The sequence below is a fragment of the Macrobrachium rosenbergii genome, chromosome 39, assembly GCF_040412425.1.
Source record: "Macrobrachium rosenbergii isolate ZJJX-2024 chromosome 39, ASM4041242v1, whole genome shotgun sequence".
Taxonomy (NCBI): domain Eukaryota; kingdom Metazoa; phylum Arthropoda; class Malacostraca; order Decapoda; family Palaemonidae; genus Macrobrachium; species Macrobrachium rosenbergii.
The window spans coordinates 21,010,813-21,026,272 of NC_089779.1; the positions used below are offsets into that span (position 1 = coordinate 21,010,813).

At 33.7% G+C, this 15,460-nt stretch overlaps 1 protein-coding gene across 1 annotated transcript; it reads left to right on the forward strand.

Annotated features, from left to right (window-relative positions):
• Nucleotides 1-1,268: 1,268 nt before the first annotated feature.
• On the forward strand, nt 1,269-14,898 carry LOC136825824 (uncharacterized). The gene is made up of 3 exons (XM_067082779.1): nt 1,269-1,765; nt 2,473-2,665; nt 14,473-14,898. Exons 1-3 carry the CDS (start codon nt 1,269-1,271, stop codon nt 14,896-14,898), a joined length of 1,116 nt encoding a protein of 371 aa, XP_066938880.1.
• Nucleotides 14,899-15,460: the final 562 nt, after the last annotated feature.

The following is a 15,460-nucleotide window of genomic DNA, read 5'->3' on the forward strand; positions in this document are numbered from 1 at the left end:
TTTTTTGGTGTGTTTTTTTTTTTTTTATAAATAAATATTGTTAATTTTTGCTCAGTGTTTCCGTTCCTGCCTTAGCTGTGTGTCGAGTGTGCTATTACCATCTTTTCCAGTTGGCTATTTTATTTTGCTTAAACCTGGAAGTTACGTCGCCAGCCAAAGGGGCGTAACAATATATATATATATATATATATATATATATATATATATATATATATATATATATATATATATAGAAAACTTTACATGAACACAGCTGTTATTAGTAATTAAAGCCCCTTTAGCATGAATTATGGTGTTGTTGATAGTTTCCACTTTCCAGTATGCTTTGTTTAGTTTCTTTGTCACTGACTAGATTTTCAAAACTCAAAAGTAATAGTAAATGACCCATTCTTAACAGAATCAAGCAGTGGAGTATACCTGCATGTTAATTATTGGTCTTTGGAGATATACTGAGACTGCAGTTTATCTCACGCCAGGTAATTAGTTTTGTTTGTTCTGAAAGTGCTTTGGTTTATCTGTAAATTATTGAAAAAAGTCTCATAGTCTACGTGATATTTTCAAGACTGTTGGAGAGTAACGTAAAGATGCTGGTCAATGATGCTTCTTTCTGAGGGGGAGACATAAAATTCCCACTCCTTAGGAAAGGAGAGACAGGGCAAAATCTCATTCCTAAACTCCTCATAAACATGAGAAACATGGAAAATGTGTCTTCCTAAAAGCCAACATTTAGTAGTAAGCATGCCAGAAACAAAATTGAGCTTCCCATTCTATGAAAAAATTGCAGAAGTCAAGCTCACAAACTGCTCATCAAATGAGACATGGTAAAAATGTAATATTTAAATTTACATAAACTGGAAATAAAATGGTTCCTAAACTCTACATAAAGACTGTGAACATGCCAAACAGTGCAGTACGGAACTACATTGTAAGTGAGAAGCATGACATTAATGAAGTCCTGAACTCCATTTTAAGTAAAAACCATGACATTAATGATGTCGTGAACTACACTTTAAATGAGAAGCATGGCATTAATGAAGTTTTGAACTACACTTTAAGTGAGAAGCATGACATTAATGAAGTTTTGAACTACACTTTAGGTGGGAATAATGCATTAATGAAGTTTTGAACTACATTGTAAGTGAAAATCATGAAAATAATGAAGTTTTCAACTCCACTTTCAGTGAGAAGCATGGCATTAATGAAATTTTAAACTTCACTTTAAGTGAGAAGCATGACATTAATGGAGTCTGAACTCCATTTGAAGTGAGATGCATGCCATTAATGAAGTCATGAACAACACTTTCAGTGAGAAACATGACATTAATGAAGTCCTGAACTATACTTTAAGTGAGAAGCATGACATTAATGAAGTCCTGAAGTACACCTTAATTGAGAAGCATGACATTAATGAAGTTTTGGACTCCATTTTAAGCGAGAAACATGATATTAATGAAGTCAAGGACTACATTTTAAGTGGGAAGCATGACATCAATAAAGTTTTGAACTCCACTTTAAGTGAGAAACATGACATTAATGAAGTTTTGAACTCCACTCTAAGTGAGAAACATGACATTAATGAAGTTTTGAACTCCACTTTAAGTGAGAAGCATGGCATTAATGAAGTGGTAAACTACACTCTAAGTGAGAAGCATGACATTTATGAAGTTTTGAACTCCACTTTAAGTGAGAAGAATCACATTAATGAAGTAGTGAGCTCTACTTTAAGTAAAAAGCATGACATTAATGAAGTTTTGAACTCCACTTTGTGTGAGTAGCATTACATAAATAAAGTTCTGAACTCTGCTTTAAGTGAAAAGCATGACATTAATGAAGTAGTGAACTCCACTTTAAGTGAAAAGCATGGCATTAATGAAGTTTTAAGTTCCACTTTAAGTGAGAAGCATGACATTAATGAAGTAGTGAACTCCACATCAAGTGAGAAGCATAATATTAATGAAGTTTTGAACTCCACTTTAAGTAAGAAGCATGACATAATGAAGTTTTGAACTCAACTTTAAGTGAGAAGCATGACGTTAATGAAGTTAACTCAACTTTATGTGAGAAGCATGATATTACTGAAGTCCTGAACTACACTCCAAATGAGTAGCATGACATTAATGAAGTTTTGAACTCCATTTTAATTGAGAAGCATGACATTAATGAAATTTTGAACTGCACTTCAAGTGAGAAGCTTGGCATTAATGAAGTTTTAAAAGACACACTAAGTTAGAAGCATGACATTAATGAAGTTTTGAACTCCTTTCTAAGAGGGAAGCATGACATTAATTAAGTCCTGTACTACACTTTAAGTGAGAAGCATGACACTGATGAGGTTTTGAACTCCACTTTAAGTGAGAAGCATGACATTAATGAAGTTTTGAACTCTACATTACGTGAGAAGCATGACATTAATTAAGTTTTGAACTACACTGTAAGTGAAAAGCATGATATTAATGAAGTTTTGAACTACAGTTTAAGTGAGAAGCATGACATTAATCAAGTTTTGAACTCAACTTCAAGTGAGAAGCAAGACATTAATGAAGTTTTGAAGTCCACTTCAAGTGAGAAACATGACATTAATAAAGTCCTGAACTACACTCCAAGTGAAAAACATGAAATTAATGAAGTTTTGAAGTCCACTTTAAGAGAGAAGCATGCCATTGATGTAATGATATAATGATATAAAAAGAACTGAGAAGAGAACCAGTGATAGATTGATGAATAGGAGAGAGAGAGAGAGAGAGAGAGAGAGAGAGAGAGAGAGAGAGAGAGAGAGAGAGAGAGAGAGAGAGAGAGTCCATAGCAAAACAAGAAATCGTTGAAGGAATGATGATCGAAGCAGAAGTGTCATGACTACATAGCCAAGCATTGGTGCGGCATTGGCGAAGATTAATCAACAGTGCAGTCATTAAAAAATGCCATAAACGCCTCACCTGTGAAGATTACCTTGCAACTCTAGCCAGAAATCTTAGATTTCCTGTGACGTAATTATTCCCACCTACTAAGGAGGGTTTAATTCATCTAATTACACCCAGAGGAAGTCCTTAGATAAGTCTTCAACCAATTACATGTCTACCAAGGGGCTGGACAGAAGCTGTTGCCCGCCTATTTTAGGAGGGGCATTCCATTTTAAAAATCCTTCAAAAAGGAAAGCAGAGTAGCAGAGAACAGCTGAGATAGAAGCATAGAGAAAGAGAGCCTTAGAGAGTGAGGTCATAGGCCTCACCAGTTGTGGTTAGAAGATTCAAGAAAGCCAGGCTCACACTATGACTCACACTCGACTCATACATCAATTCACTCAACTTGTAAATAATTACTGTATATATTACTAAGTGTTAATGAAGTAAGAAAGCTGCACTGTGTCTTTCTAAAGCCTCCTGAGATTCAAATGCTACTATAATAATAAAGCCAGAAACGATAAAGCAAGTAAAGGCAATAATAAACTTATTTACATGGGCAACGAATACAAACATAACAGAAGGTGGTAAAGAAACATAACAAAAAGAACTCATCATCACATTAGCACCCAAACAAGAATAAAACAAAAGACAAATAGGAAAGCATAACATAAATGGTGCCAGCTACAGTGGAATCCAAGAAGACGTAAAAAAAGTGCAGTGTATACATATAAGAATTCCATAACGAATCGACAAACGAACAGTTAGCACACACATGCAAGAATTTAAAAGCAGAACGAAGGACATAACAAGTGACAAAGTGAATCAAAACTCAAGAATTTAACAACGTTCCCGCTACAAAACATCAATAGAATGAAGTGAATCATAACATCGACGAAAACAAACATTGAACCACGAGAACACAAGCTTCCCACTACAAATGTCAACAGTCGAAACATCCGAAGTGAAATAATATTCATAAACATTACCGCCTGGAAAACCCACAACTAAGAAACATTATTGAACAACGAGTGAACACGAGAATACAGCGACACAACAACAACACAGAAACGTGTGTTTTGGTGATTTTCGAAACACACCCAAACAGATTTTTTTTACAATCTGTTAAAAACAGATGAGTACATTTCACATGCGCGACGAAACATACATTCCCGTTAAAATTAAACATTACTGTGAATTATAAGAAGCAGACGAAATCCCTGAAGGTCGGCAAAGCAGGAAAAAGACGATTTTATTCAAGAAAAGGATATGACACATCTACAACGAATGAAAAAAAAAAAAAGTATACATTAGTTTAACCAGACCACTGAGCTGATTAACAGCTCTCCTAGGGCTGGCCCGAAGGATTAGATTTATTTTACGTGGCTAAGGACCAACTGGTTACCTAGCAACGGGACCTACAGCTTATTGTGGAATCCGAACCACATTATACCGAGAAATGAATTTCTAACACCGGAAATAAATTTCTCTAATTCTTCAGTGGCTGGCCGGAGAATCGAACGCGGGCCTAGGCGAATGCTAAGCGAGTACGATATCGACCCATCCAATGAATAACTTAGACTGAAAACAATGCCTTTGTGTTGGTTGCGGAAAAGGAAAAGTGATAACAAGCAACACAACCGAACTAAGTAAGTCGTGATTGGAAAGTTATTTTTAATTCTCTCTCTCAGTGAGTGTATTTTTTAAAAATATTTTTTAAAAGTTCTCTCTCTCTCTGAGTGAATGAAAAATTTCATGATGTTATCTCTCTCAGAAAGTGTATATTCTCTCTCATAAAGTATATAAAACTTTTATGGTTTTCTCAAAAAATTTTTTTTAACTGTGACTCTTTTGTTGCTTGACAGATAGGAATTTTGAATAACATAAGATGCTTTTGATAATGCATTTTTGAATACTGTTGTGCATTTATGTGTAAATTTTCTTATGATTTATAGAATACAATTGTAATGCAGGATTCGTTTGACGCATTGAGGAATGCAATTAGAAATAGACTTTACCATTTAAGACCAACAACAATTAGACAAAGTTGAATTCCCATGCCAAGTACATGAATATCATTAACTCAAGGAAGTACTAACACAAGTAGCAATAACAATAATAATAACCATATTAACACATTTCAATTTAGAACAATGGCACAAGCAGCAATCATTACGCGTCACACGATTCTGTGGAAGAATTGAAAGTTTAAATTCTGACAAAAATAGGTTAGAATCATATTCTGTGAATCAGTGGTTAGCGGACGCAGACAGTCGTATTTCTACAGGGAGAATAACAGATGAAAGAGCAGAAATTAACGAAGCCTTGCTTCTCGTTAGTTCAGAAAGTAGTGATGCGCATAGAACTTTGAATTCAGTTAGATTCAACAATACAACCACATATACTGAATTCAAAAGAATTTGTTAATCAATCTGGGAACCAGTAAGTCAGAGTGATGCCTTATATAATATTAATAAATTCCTTACCCAACATTATGATGGAGAATCCATAGCAAACCTTCACACAGATGTTGAAGAATCAACACAAGGTAATAGAAGACTTAAGAAATATAAAGATCACCAGAGGAGACAAGAATGCTTTTCATGATGAAGATAATGATTTAGTTAGTCTGAGATATGTTTTAAATTACTTGTCATTTGGAACAATGTATAACGCTCTTGGAGAAAAAGAAAAGAATACGTTCAAGAAAGTTAAAATTGATCCTAAAAGTGATAGCCTCACAGCTTTAATATCAATGAGGCAAGAAATCCAGAAGAAAGAGATAGATTTTTATAAGGAATTTGTAGGGGTAACAGAAACACAAAATGAAAGGAAAGGCAGAAATACCTATGATTCATATAAAAGAAATAACAAGTATAATGATAATTCCAGACAAGTAGGGAATAGACAAATTTCCTTTCAAAGGAAATATGCACAAAGTACTAGGAAAAAGTGGAATCCAAATCAGAAAGGAAGACAGAATCAATCGAGGACTGGACTACTCCTCGATCCACCCATAAGATATAATGGTCAGTATTCAAAAACAAATAATTCAAACCCAGAGAGGAATTCAGCTCAAGGAGCTAGACCAAAAATAACATGTGAAAACTGCGGGTATACCAATCATTCCACTAATGATGCAGAAAGCCTAGAATCTGTGCAGTTTGTAAAAAGATCGGGCATTTAACTAAAAACTATTTTTTGGTATAATAATAAGGAAGCCAATAGAGAGGTTATAGAGATAAGTAACAGTCGCCCAAATATAAATAAGTAAGTCTTCCAGTCAGTGACAATTAGCCCCTTTACAGAGAAAAGAAAGTAAATCCCTTGAAGGTGATGAAAGACAAAAAGGAGAAAAAGTTGCAATGGGAAATGAAGGTTCATCAGCATTTTCCTATTTACACAGCAAAGAAGTAATATTTTCCATGAAAGAGGAAGGGATAAATAGAAAGGGATAAAATAGAAAGACTTCTACAGTACTCATTGATTCTGGTAGTATTGTAAATATAATTGATAAAATCACTTTAACAAGATATTTAGGCATTGCTGAAACTCAGATTCAGGGTCAAAATATAGAGTAATAAAAGGAATAGCAGGAAAACAGATTAAAAGTATGGGGAATGTGAACTTAGAAATAAACATTTTGTCTCATAAATTTATTGAAAGTTTTCTAGTTTTAGAAGACAGATTTTTTCCCACACAAGTATTGTTCTCATTTAATTTAATGAGATGTGGAATAATATTAGATAGTAGTAAAGGAAAGATTAGCCTGAAACAGGATAATCAGAAGAGCGTATGTTTTACGCTTGACGAAGAAAAGTTTCACCCAAATCTGATCAATTTGTCTGAGACAGTTTCGACAAGCGAAACAGACGTACAGGAAAAGCAGATAAGTAACCAGAACAAGCAAGATAAAATAGAAACAGATAACAAAGAAAAATTCCCACTATTTCAGAATACTGAATTGTTGAGATGTGCACATACAGATGATATACTCTCAGATATAAATAATGGTGATCACCAAAACACTGAATCTAACGAAAATCAAGGCGCCTATACCTATAATTGCAGCAATGTATTAATAAGTTGTGAAAGTGAAGGGAAAATATTACATGAAGTATTGCTCTTAGATATAATAAATAAATCAGACACATATAGCATAATAGAAGTAACAGAAGAAACCACTAGAGATGCAAAACCTTTCTATTTTTCAGACATAAAAGAAGAAGAAATATGTTGAGTTAGCACAGCTGATGATATTAAAGTACAATTTATACTTAACAGAGCAGTAACTTTGTATCCAAAATGTTTAACAAAAATATATTTGAGATCAAAAGAGGATGTAAAGGATAAGGATGTTCTATTATTGAATGAAGAATTGCCAGATTTTGTCAGAACGGATAGGCTAATTCTCTCGTCCACATGAAAGGCGATAACTGAGAAGTATGTCCAAAACTATTCAGATAACTGACTAACACTATACGCAGGCATTGTCTTTTGCATAGGAATTCCTATTAACAGTCCTTTACTGACAGTAGAAGAAAAAGCATTTTTCTCTATAAATGGCCAAAACTCTCAAATAAATCCAGAAGTAAATAAAACAGATTTTCCAGAATATAGACAAGTTAATTCAGGTGTTAGAGAAATACAGAAATGTAATAGCTATAGAAGGAGATAAACTAGGAAGAACAAATGTTCTACAACATAGAATTTTCTTAGATGATGGAACCAAGCCATTTTTTATTCCTAATTACAGATTACCAATAAGCCAGAGACCCATAGTTGATAATTTGATAGAGGAAATGAAAAGAGATGGAGTAGTAATTCCTTCTAAATCTCCATATAATTCCCCAATGTTACTGGTTCTAAAGAAGGATGGTAGTTGGAGACTTGTAATAGATTACAGGAAGTTAAATTCCAACACAGTTCCAGATAGAATGTCGATGCCGGTAATTCAAGATATGTTAGCTCAATTAGGAGGGGTCAAAATATTTTCATCCTTAGATTTGCTTAGTTGATATTGGCAAGTACCTCTAGATGAAGAATCGAAACAATTCACAGCCTTCAGCACACATAAAGAACATTTACAGTTTGAAGTAATGCCATTTGGACTCACATCAGCCCCAATAACATTTGTCAGATTAATGTTACAAATTCTAGGAGATATAGAAAATGCTGCAGTATACTTGGACGATGTTATAATTTTTAGCAAAGACTTAGAAAGTCACCTCAGAACATTAGAAATGGTCCTAGAAAGATTAAGAATTACAGGACTAAAAATAAAATTAAAGAAATGTCAATTCCTGATGAAACCCTTAGAATACTTGTAACTAGTGAAGATGGACTGCGCATGCAGGCAGGTAAAATGAAGGCAATAATTGATTACCCAGCTCCCACTAATTTGAAAGCATTAGAAGGTTCCTAGGTATGGTAGGTTATTATAGACCTTTTTATAAAGGGTTTTGCTACTATAGCCAAACCTTTGACAGAACTAACTAAAAAGGATATTAATTATGAATGGAAGGATGAACAAGAAACTGCCTTTCAAACACTAAAGAGCAAAATGACCAGGAACCTCGTTTTAGTCTACCCAGATTTTTCCAAAAGACTTTTACTTAGATTGCGATGCCTCAAGTACAGGACTAGGAGCTGTATTGTTGCAAAAGGCCAAAACTAGAATGAAGGCAGTGTATTATATTAGTAGAGTTTTAAATCCAGCAGAAAGAAACTATAGTACCACAGAAAGACAATGTTCAGCTTCATATTGGGATCTAAAGAAATTTAGACACATACTTTTAGGTCATAAGGTTAATGTGCTTACTGATCACAAACCCATTTGTGACTTTTTTAAAAAGAGGGCCTTTACCAACAACATAACTTCAATAGATGGTTCATTAGTGCATTAGAGAAATTTAACACCTCGGCAGATGCATTATCCAGATCGCAAGAAGAAACAGAAAAATGTATTACCACTAATACCTTTTGTTTTAATTGTCAAGTAGTAGATTTAGATCTAGAAAGAGTAAAAATACAACAAGAAAATGATGCAGAAATCAGACAAATAGTAGCACAGTTATTACTAGATGAATCCTTGAAACCTGATTTTGAATTAACAAATGGATTGTTGTATAAAAGGCCAACAGAGAAGAATGGTTGTTCTCAACTATACATCCCAAAAACACTAATCAGAGAAGTTCTATAACTAACACACTCATATAAGTTAGCAGGACATCCAGGAATTAAAAAGACACGTAGAATCATAACCAGAAATTATTTTTGGCCACATTGTAGTGAAGATGCCAAAAGCTTTGCACTAAACTTATAGTTTGTAATCAACATAAAGGTAACGTAAATCTTAAAGCTCCACTTGAAAAATATCCATCAGAATTAAATCCATTTCAAGTAGTAATTATGAACTTTTTAGGTCCATTTCTAAGGACTTTTAGAGAAAATGGACAAATATTAGTCTTCTTAGACTAACTAAATATGTAGAAATCGTAGCAGTAAGAAACAGAGATGCAGCCACAGTAGCAGAAGCTCTTAAATCTAGAATTATCACGAGACATTCATGTCCACAAGCTCTTTTTTCTGATAATGCTGCTGAATTTACTAGTGATCTTTTAAAGAAAATATGTGAATTTTAAGAAATAGATAAGTGTCAAATAACCTCTTATAACCCAAGTTCTAATGGAGCAGTTGAACGAACTAATCGTAAAATAAAGGATATCCTGAAAACTTTAGTGAACTCACGGACAGAAGATTGGGACTTAGCAATAGAAGACGTACAGTTCACATTGGTTAATGCTATAAACGAGACAATAGGAGAATCCCCACATTATTTGCTATATGGTTATCAGAAAAGAAAGCCTAACACATTATTAGACGATTCAACACCAACCAGACACACTTATAACTTTGATGACTATGTTGCATGGAAGACCAGACGTACTTACGAGACAATCATGACAACAAGGGAAAAATTAAAAGGAGTTCATAACACTCATGCCAAATATTATAATAAAAGTACCATTAAACCAGACATTAAGTGGGTACTCAAATTTATGTACAAAATCATGTTCTAGAAGGGCCAAATGTAAAGGTTTCTCCCAAGTTCACTGGACCATATAGAGTTGTAGAAGTGTTAAAATTAAACAAATATAGAGTAATTAATGAAGTGATTAAAAGAAAAAGTAGTTCACTGGAATCATATAAAAGTAGTAAAAACACATCCATGGTCCACTGAAGTTATAGACAGCATAAGACATGAAAATGCTGTAGATAATGTTGTAAACAAAAGACATAATCTGCGAAACCGACGGAGTTAAATATGTGTATGTATGGGTATTAGACTGAAATTATCATAAATTTAATGTATGTAGAGAAACCTATATATAAAGAAAATATCATAAACCTATATATAAAGAAATTATCATAAATATAATGTATGTAGCGAAAATATAACTATAATGTAAGTAGTGAAACCTATATATAAAGAGACATTGAAAAGTCAAAATGATCAAAGACTGAGGAATCATTAATGCGGACATATCAACAGTGTTCTTCACTTGTTAGAAAAATTAAACACAGAAATAGAAAGCACAGTGAACAAAAATGTAGCAAAAGAACTGACTAAGTTGGAGAATATACAATTTTTAAATACATTTGCTCTAGAAAGTGAAGTGATGTTACAGGAACATAAAACCACATTAAATGCCATTTTTCTTGCTTATAAAGGTATTTTGAGCCCAACATTAATCACTCCTAAAGAATTAAAAGAAACTATTAGGTTTTACATCATGGAAAAACACTTTCAGCCACTTGTGGAAGTTGTATTCATGTACTATAATTTAATAATTGCCAAAGTGTTTTATGATAAGATTATTTTAATTGTACCTTTTAATACTAGGATCACAAACACATTAATCACTGTGTCCATTTCCTATGTTAGTTAATGAAAGAGCAATCATCCAAAAGGGAACAATCAAGCATTTTGCATCAGAAGAACACACTGCTATTGTCATTCTTCACAGAGAAACAATTTAATGAATGTATTCTGTTAAAAGAACAAGAATATATATGTAATTTTGATAATCTGCATAAGAGTACTAATGCTTATCCGTGTATTCGAGAAATTGTGTTAAACCAAAACCAAGAAAAAGATGTATGTACCACAAATTATGAGAAAACTTTTGAAGCATTCACAACTGATCAAGAAATCTTTGTATTTTCACTAAATACTGCTGTAGCTAAAATTAAATGTCGCAACATTAGCACAAAAATAAGGTTTAAAAATGTTATATCTTTTACAACATCATGTCAGTTAGTGATAGCAAACCAATTATATTATGAACTTCATCTTTTCACAACATATAACTTTAACAAACATGTGCCATATAAGAATTACTCATAAAATAAATGAATTTAAGCTGCCACAATTAGAATTAAAGAAGCTTGAAAATTTTAACTATGTTGATGAATATTTCTACTATAAAGAAACTGTCTCCCCAATTTTATCATTTGTAAATCTAATGGTAATATTGATTACTATTGTTTTGCTTATCATAATAGTGAGAAATCTTGTTATCAGAAAAATACAAGGGGCGCTGAAAGAACTTAATAGTGAAAATAAGTAAATAAATTTGATGGTAACATTAATTGTTACATAAAGATATGGTTTAATATGTTTATTATTCACATGTTTATTGTCCATGTATTCTTTTCGTATTTAATATTTTAATAATATTTGATGTTTTAATACAATTTTTTTTTGAAAATGTTTTGATGGACTTATATCTTTTACTCCACAGTTGGAGAAACAATTTTTATTATATCCGTTATTGTGTTTTGAACCCATTTTATTTGTATCCATTTTATTATGTTTAATCAAACAATGAGGACAATGTTTGGTAGGTGACCGAGTGATGTTAAGTATACCTTAGTTTTACCAGACCACTGAGCTGATTAACAGCTCTCCTAGGGCTGGCCCGAAGGATTAGACTTATTTTACGTGGCTAAGAACCAATTGGTTACTTAGCAACGGGACCTACAGCTTACTGTGGAATCCGAACCACATTATAGCGAGAAATGAATTTCTATCACCAGAAATAAATTCCTCTAACTCTTCATCAGCTGGCCGGGGGAATTGAACTCGAGTGACAGTCTGAAGCTCAACCGACTCAGCCAACGAAGGGCTACCGAGTGATGTAATGATACAATGATATATGAATACCGTAAATATAACAGAGAAAGAGAACTGAGAAGAGAACCAGTGATAGATTGATGAATAGTAGAGAGAGAGAGAGAGAGAGAGAGAGAGAGAGAGAGAGAGAGAGAGAGAGAGAGAGAGAGAGAGAGAGTGCATAGCAAAACAAGATGTGTTATGCTCAGCAGGGCGCGAGTATAATCTACTGAAATCGTTGAAGGAATGACGATCGAAGCAGAAGTGTCGTGACTACGTAGCCAAACATTGGCGCAGGACTGGCGAAGATTAATTAACAGTGCAATCGTTAAAAAATGCCATAAACGCCTCACCTGTGAAGCTTATTTTGCAACTCCAGCCGGAAATCTTAGATTTTCAGTGACATAATTAGTCCCACCTACTAAGGAGGGGTTAGTTCATCTAATTACACCCAGAGGAAGTCCTTAGATAAGTCTTCAACCAATTAGACGTCTACCAAGGGGCTGGACAGAAGCTGTTGCTCACCTATTTTAGGAGAGGCATTCCATTTTAAAAATCCTTCAAAAAGGAAAGCAGAGAAGCAGAGAACAGCTGAGATAGAAGCAGAGAGAAAGGGAGCCTTAGAGAGTGAGGTCGTAGGCCTCACCAGTTGTGGTTAGAAGATTCAAGAAAGCAAGGCTCACACTCTGACTCACACTTCGACTCAAACATCAATTCACTTAACTTGTAAATAATTACTGTATATTTTACTAAGTATTAATAAAATAAGAAAGCTGCACTGTGCCTTTCTAAAGCCTCCTGAGACTCTAACGCTACTGTAATAACAAAGCCAGAGACGATAAAGCAACTAAAGGAAATAATAAACTTCTGTACATGGGCAACGAATAAAAACATAAAAGAAGGTGGTAAAGAAACATAACAAAAAGAAATCATCATCTCATTAGCGCCCAAACAAGAATAAAACAAAAGACAAATAAGAAAGCATAACATTCATGAGGTTTTGAACTCCACTTTAAGTGAGAAGCATGACATTAATGAAGTGCTGAACTACACTTTAATTGAGAAGCAAGATATTAGTGAGGTTTTGAACTTTACTGGAAGTGAAAAACATGAAATTACTGAAAGTCCTAAACGACACTTTAAGTGAGAAGCATGCATTCATGCAGTTCTGAAATCCACTTTAAGTGAGAAACATGACATTAATGAAGTTTTGAAACCCACTTTAAGTGAGAAGCATGGGATAATGAAGTTTTTAACTCCACTTTAAGTGAGAAGCATGACAATGAAGTTTTGAGCTACACTAAGTGAGAAGCATGACATTGTTGAAGCACTGAACTACACTTTACGTGAGAAACATGACATTAATGAAGTTTTGAAACCCACTTTAAGTGGGAAGCATGATATTAATGAAGTCCTGAACTACACTTTAAGTGAGAAGCAAGACATTAATGAAGTTTTGAATTCCACTTTAAGAGAGAAGCATGACATTAATGAAATAATGAACTCCACTTTAAGTGAGAAGCATGAATTAAGGTAGCACTGAACTCGACTTTAAGTGATAAGCATGTGAATCATGAAGTTTTTAACTCCATTTTAAGTGAGAAGCGTGACATTAATGACGTCCTGAATTACATTTAAGTGAGAAGGATGACGTTAATGAAGGCCTGAACTACACTTTAAGTGAGGAGCTTGACACTAATGAATTCCTGAACTACACTTTAAGTGAGAAGCATGACATTAATGAAATCCTGAACTATACTTTAAGTGAGAAGCATGACATTATTGAAGTCCAGAACTACATTTTACGTGAGAACCATGCCATTTATGATGTTTTGAAATCCATTTTAAGTGAGAGGCATGATATTAATAAAGTTTCTATTTCCACTCCAAGAGAAAGAAGCATGACAATAATGAAATTTTGAACTCCACTTTAAGTGAGAAGCATGATATTAATGAAGTTTTGTACTCCACTTTAAATGAAAAGTATGCATTAATGAAGTTCTGAACTCCATTGTTAGCGAGAAGCATGACATTAATGAAGTTTTGAACTCCACGTTAGGGGAGCAGCATGCATTAATGAAGTTCTGAACTCAACATTAAGTGAGATGCATGACAGAAATGAAGTCCTGAACTATATTTTAAGTGAGAAGCATGACGTTAATGAAGTTTTGAATTATACTTTAAGTGTGGAGCATGACATTAACGAAGTTTTGGACTCCACTTTAAGTGAGAAGTATGACATTAATGATGTTTTGATCTCTACTTTAAGAGAATCATGACATTAATGAAGTTTTGAACTCCACTTTAAGTGAGAAGCATGGCATTAATGAAGTCCTGAACTACACTTCAAGTGAGAAGCATGATATTTACGAAGTTTTGAACTCCACTTTAAGTTAGAAGCATGACACTGATGAAGTTTTAAACTCCAATGTAAGTGAGAAACATGACAATAATGAAGTTTTGAACGCCACTATAAGTGAGAAGCATGACACTAATCAAGTTTTGAACTCCACTTTAAGTGAGAAACATGACATTAATGAAGTTTTGAAACCCACTTTAAGTGAGAAGCATGACATTAATGAAGTCTTGAACTACACTTTACGTGAGAAGCATGACATTAATGAAGTCTTGAACTCCACTTTAAGTGAGAAACATGACATTAATGAAGTTTTGAAACCCACTTTAAGTGAGAAGCATGACATTAATGAAGTCCTGAACTACACTTTAAGTGAGAAACATGACAATAATGAAGTCTTCAACTCCACTTTAAGTGAAAAGCATGGCATTAATGAAGTTTCGAACTACACTTTAATGAAGTTCTGAACTAAATTGTAATTGAGAAGCATGATATTGATGAAGTTTTGAAATACAGTTTAAGTGAGAAGTATGACATTAATGAAGTCCTGAACTACATCTTAAGTGAGAAGTAGAAAATTAATGAAGTTTTGAACTCCACTTTAATTGAGAAGCATGACATTAATGAGGTTTTGGACTCCACTGTAAGTGAGAACCATGACATTAATGAAGTCCTGAACTACACTTCAAGTGAGAAGCATGATATTTACGAAGTTTTGAACTCCACTTTAAGTTAGAAGCATGACATTGATGAAGTTTTAAACTCCAATGTAAGTGAGAAACATGACAATAATGAAGTTTTGAACCCCACTTTAAGTGAGAAGCATGACACTAATCAAGTTTTGAACTCCACTTTAAGTGAGAAACATGGCATTAATGAAGTTTTGAAACCCACTTTAAGTGAGAAGCATGACATTAATGAAGTCCTGAACTATACTTTAAGTGAGAAGCATGACATTAATGAAGTCTTGAACTCCACTTCAAGTGAGAAGCATGACATTAATGAAGTCTTGAACTCCACTTTAAGTGA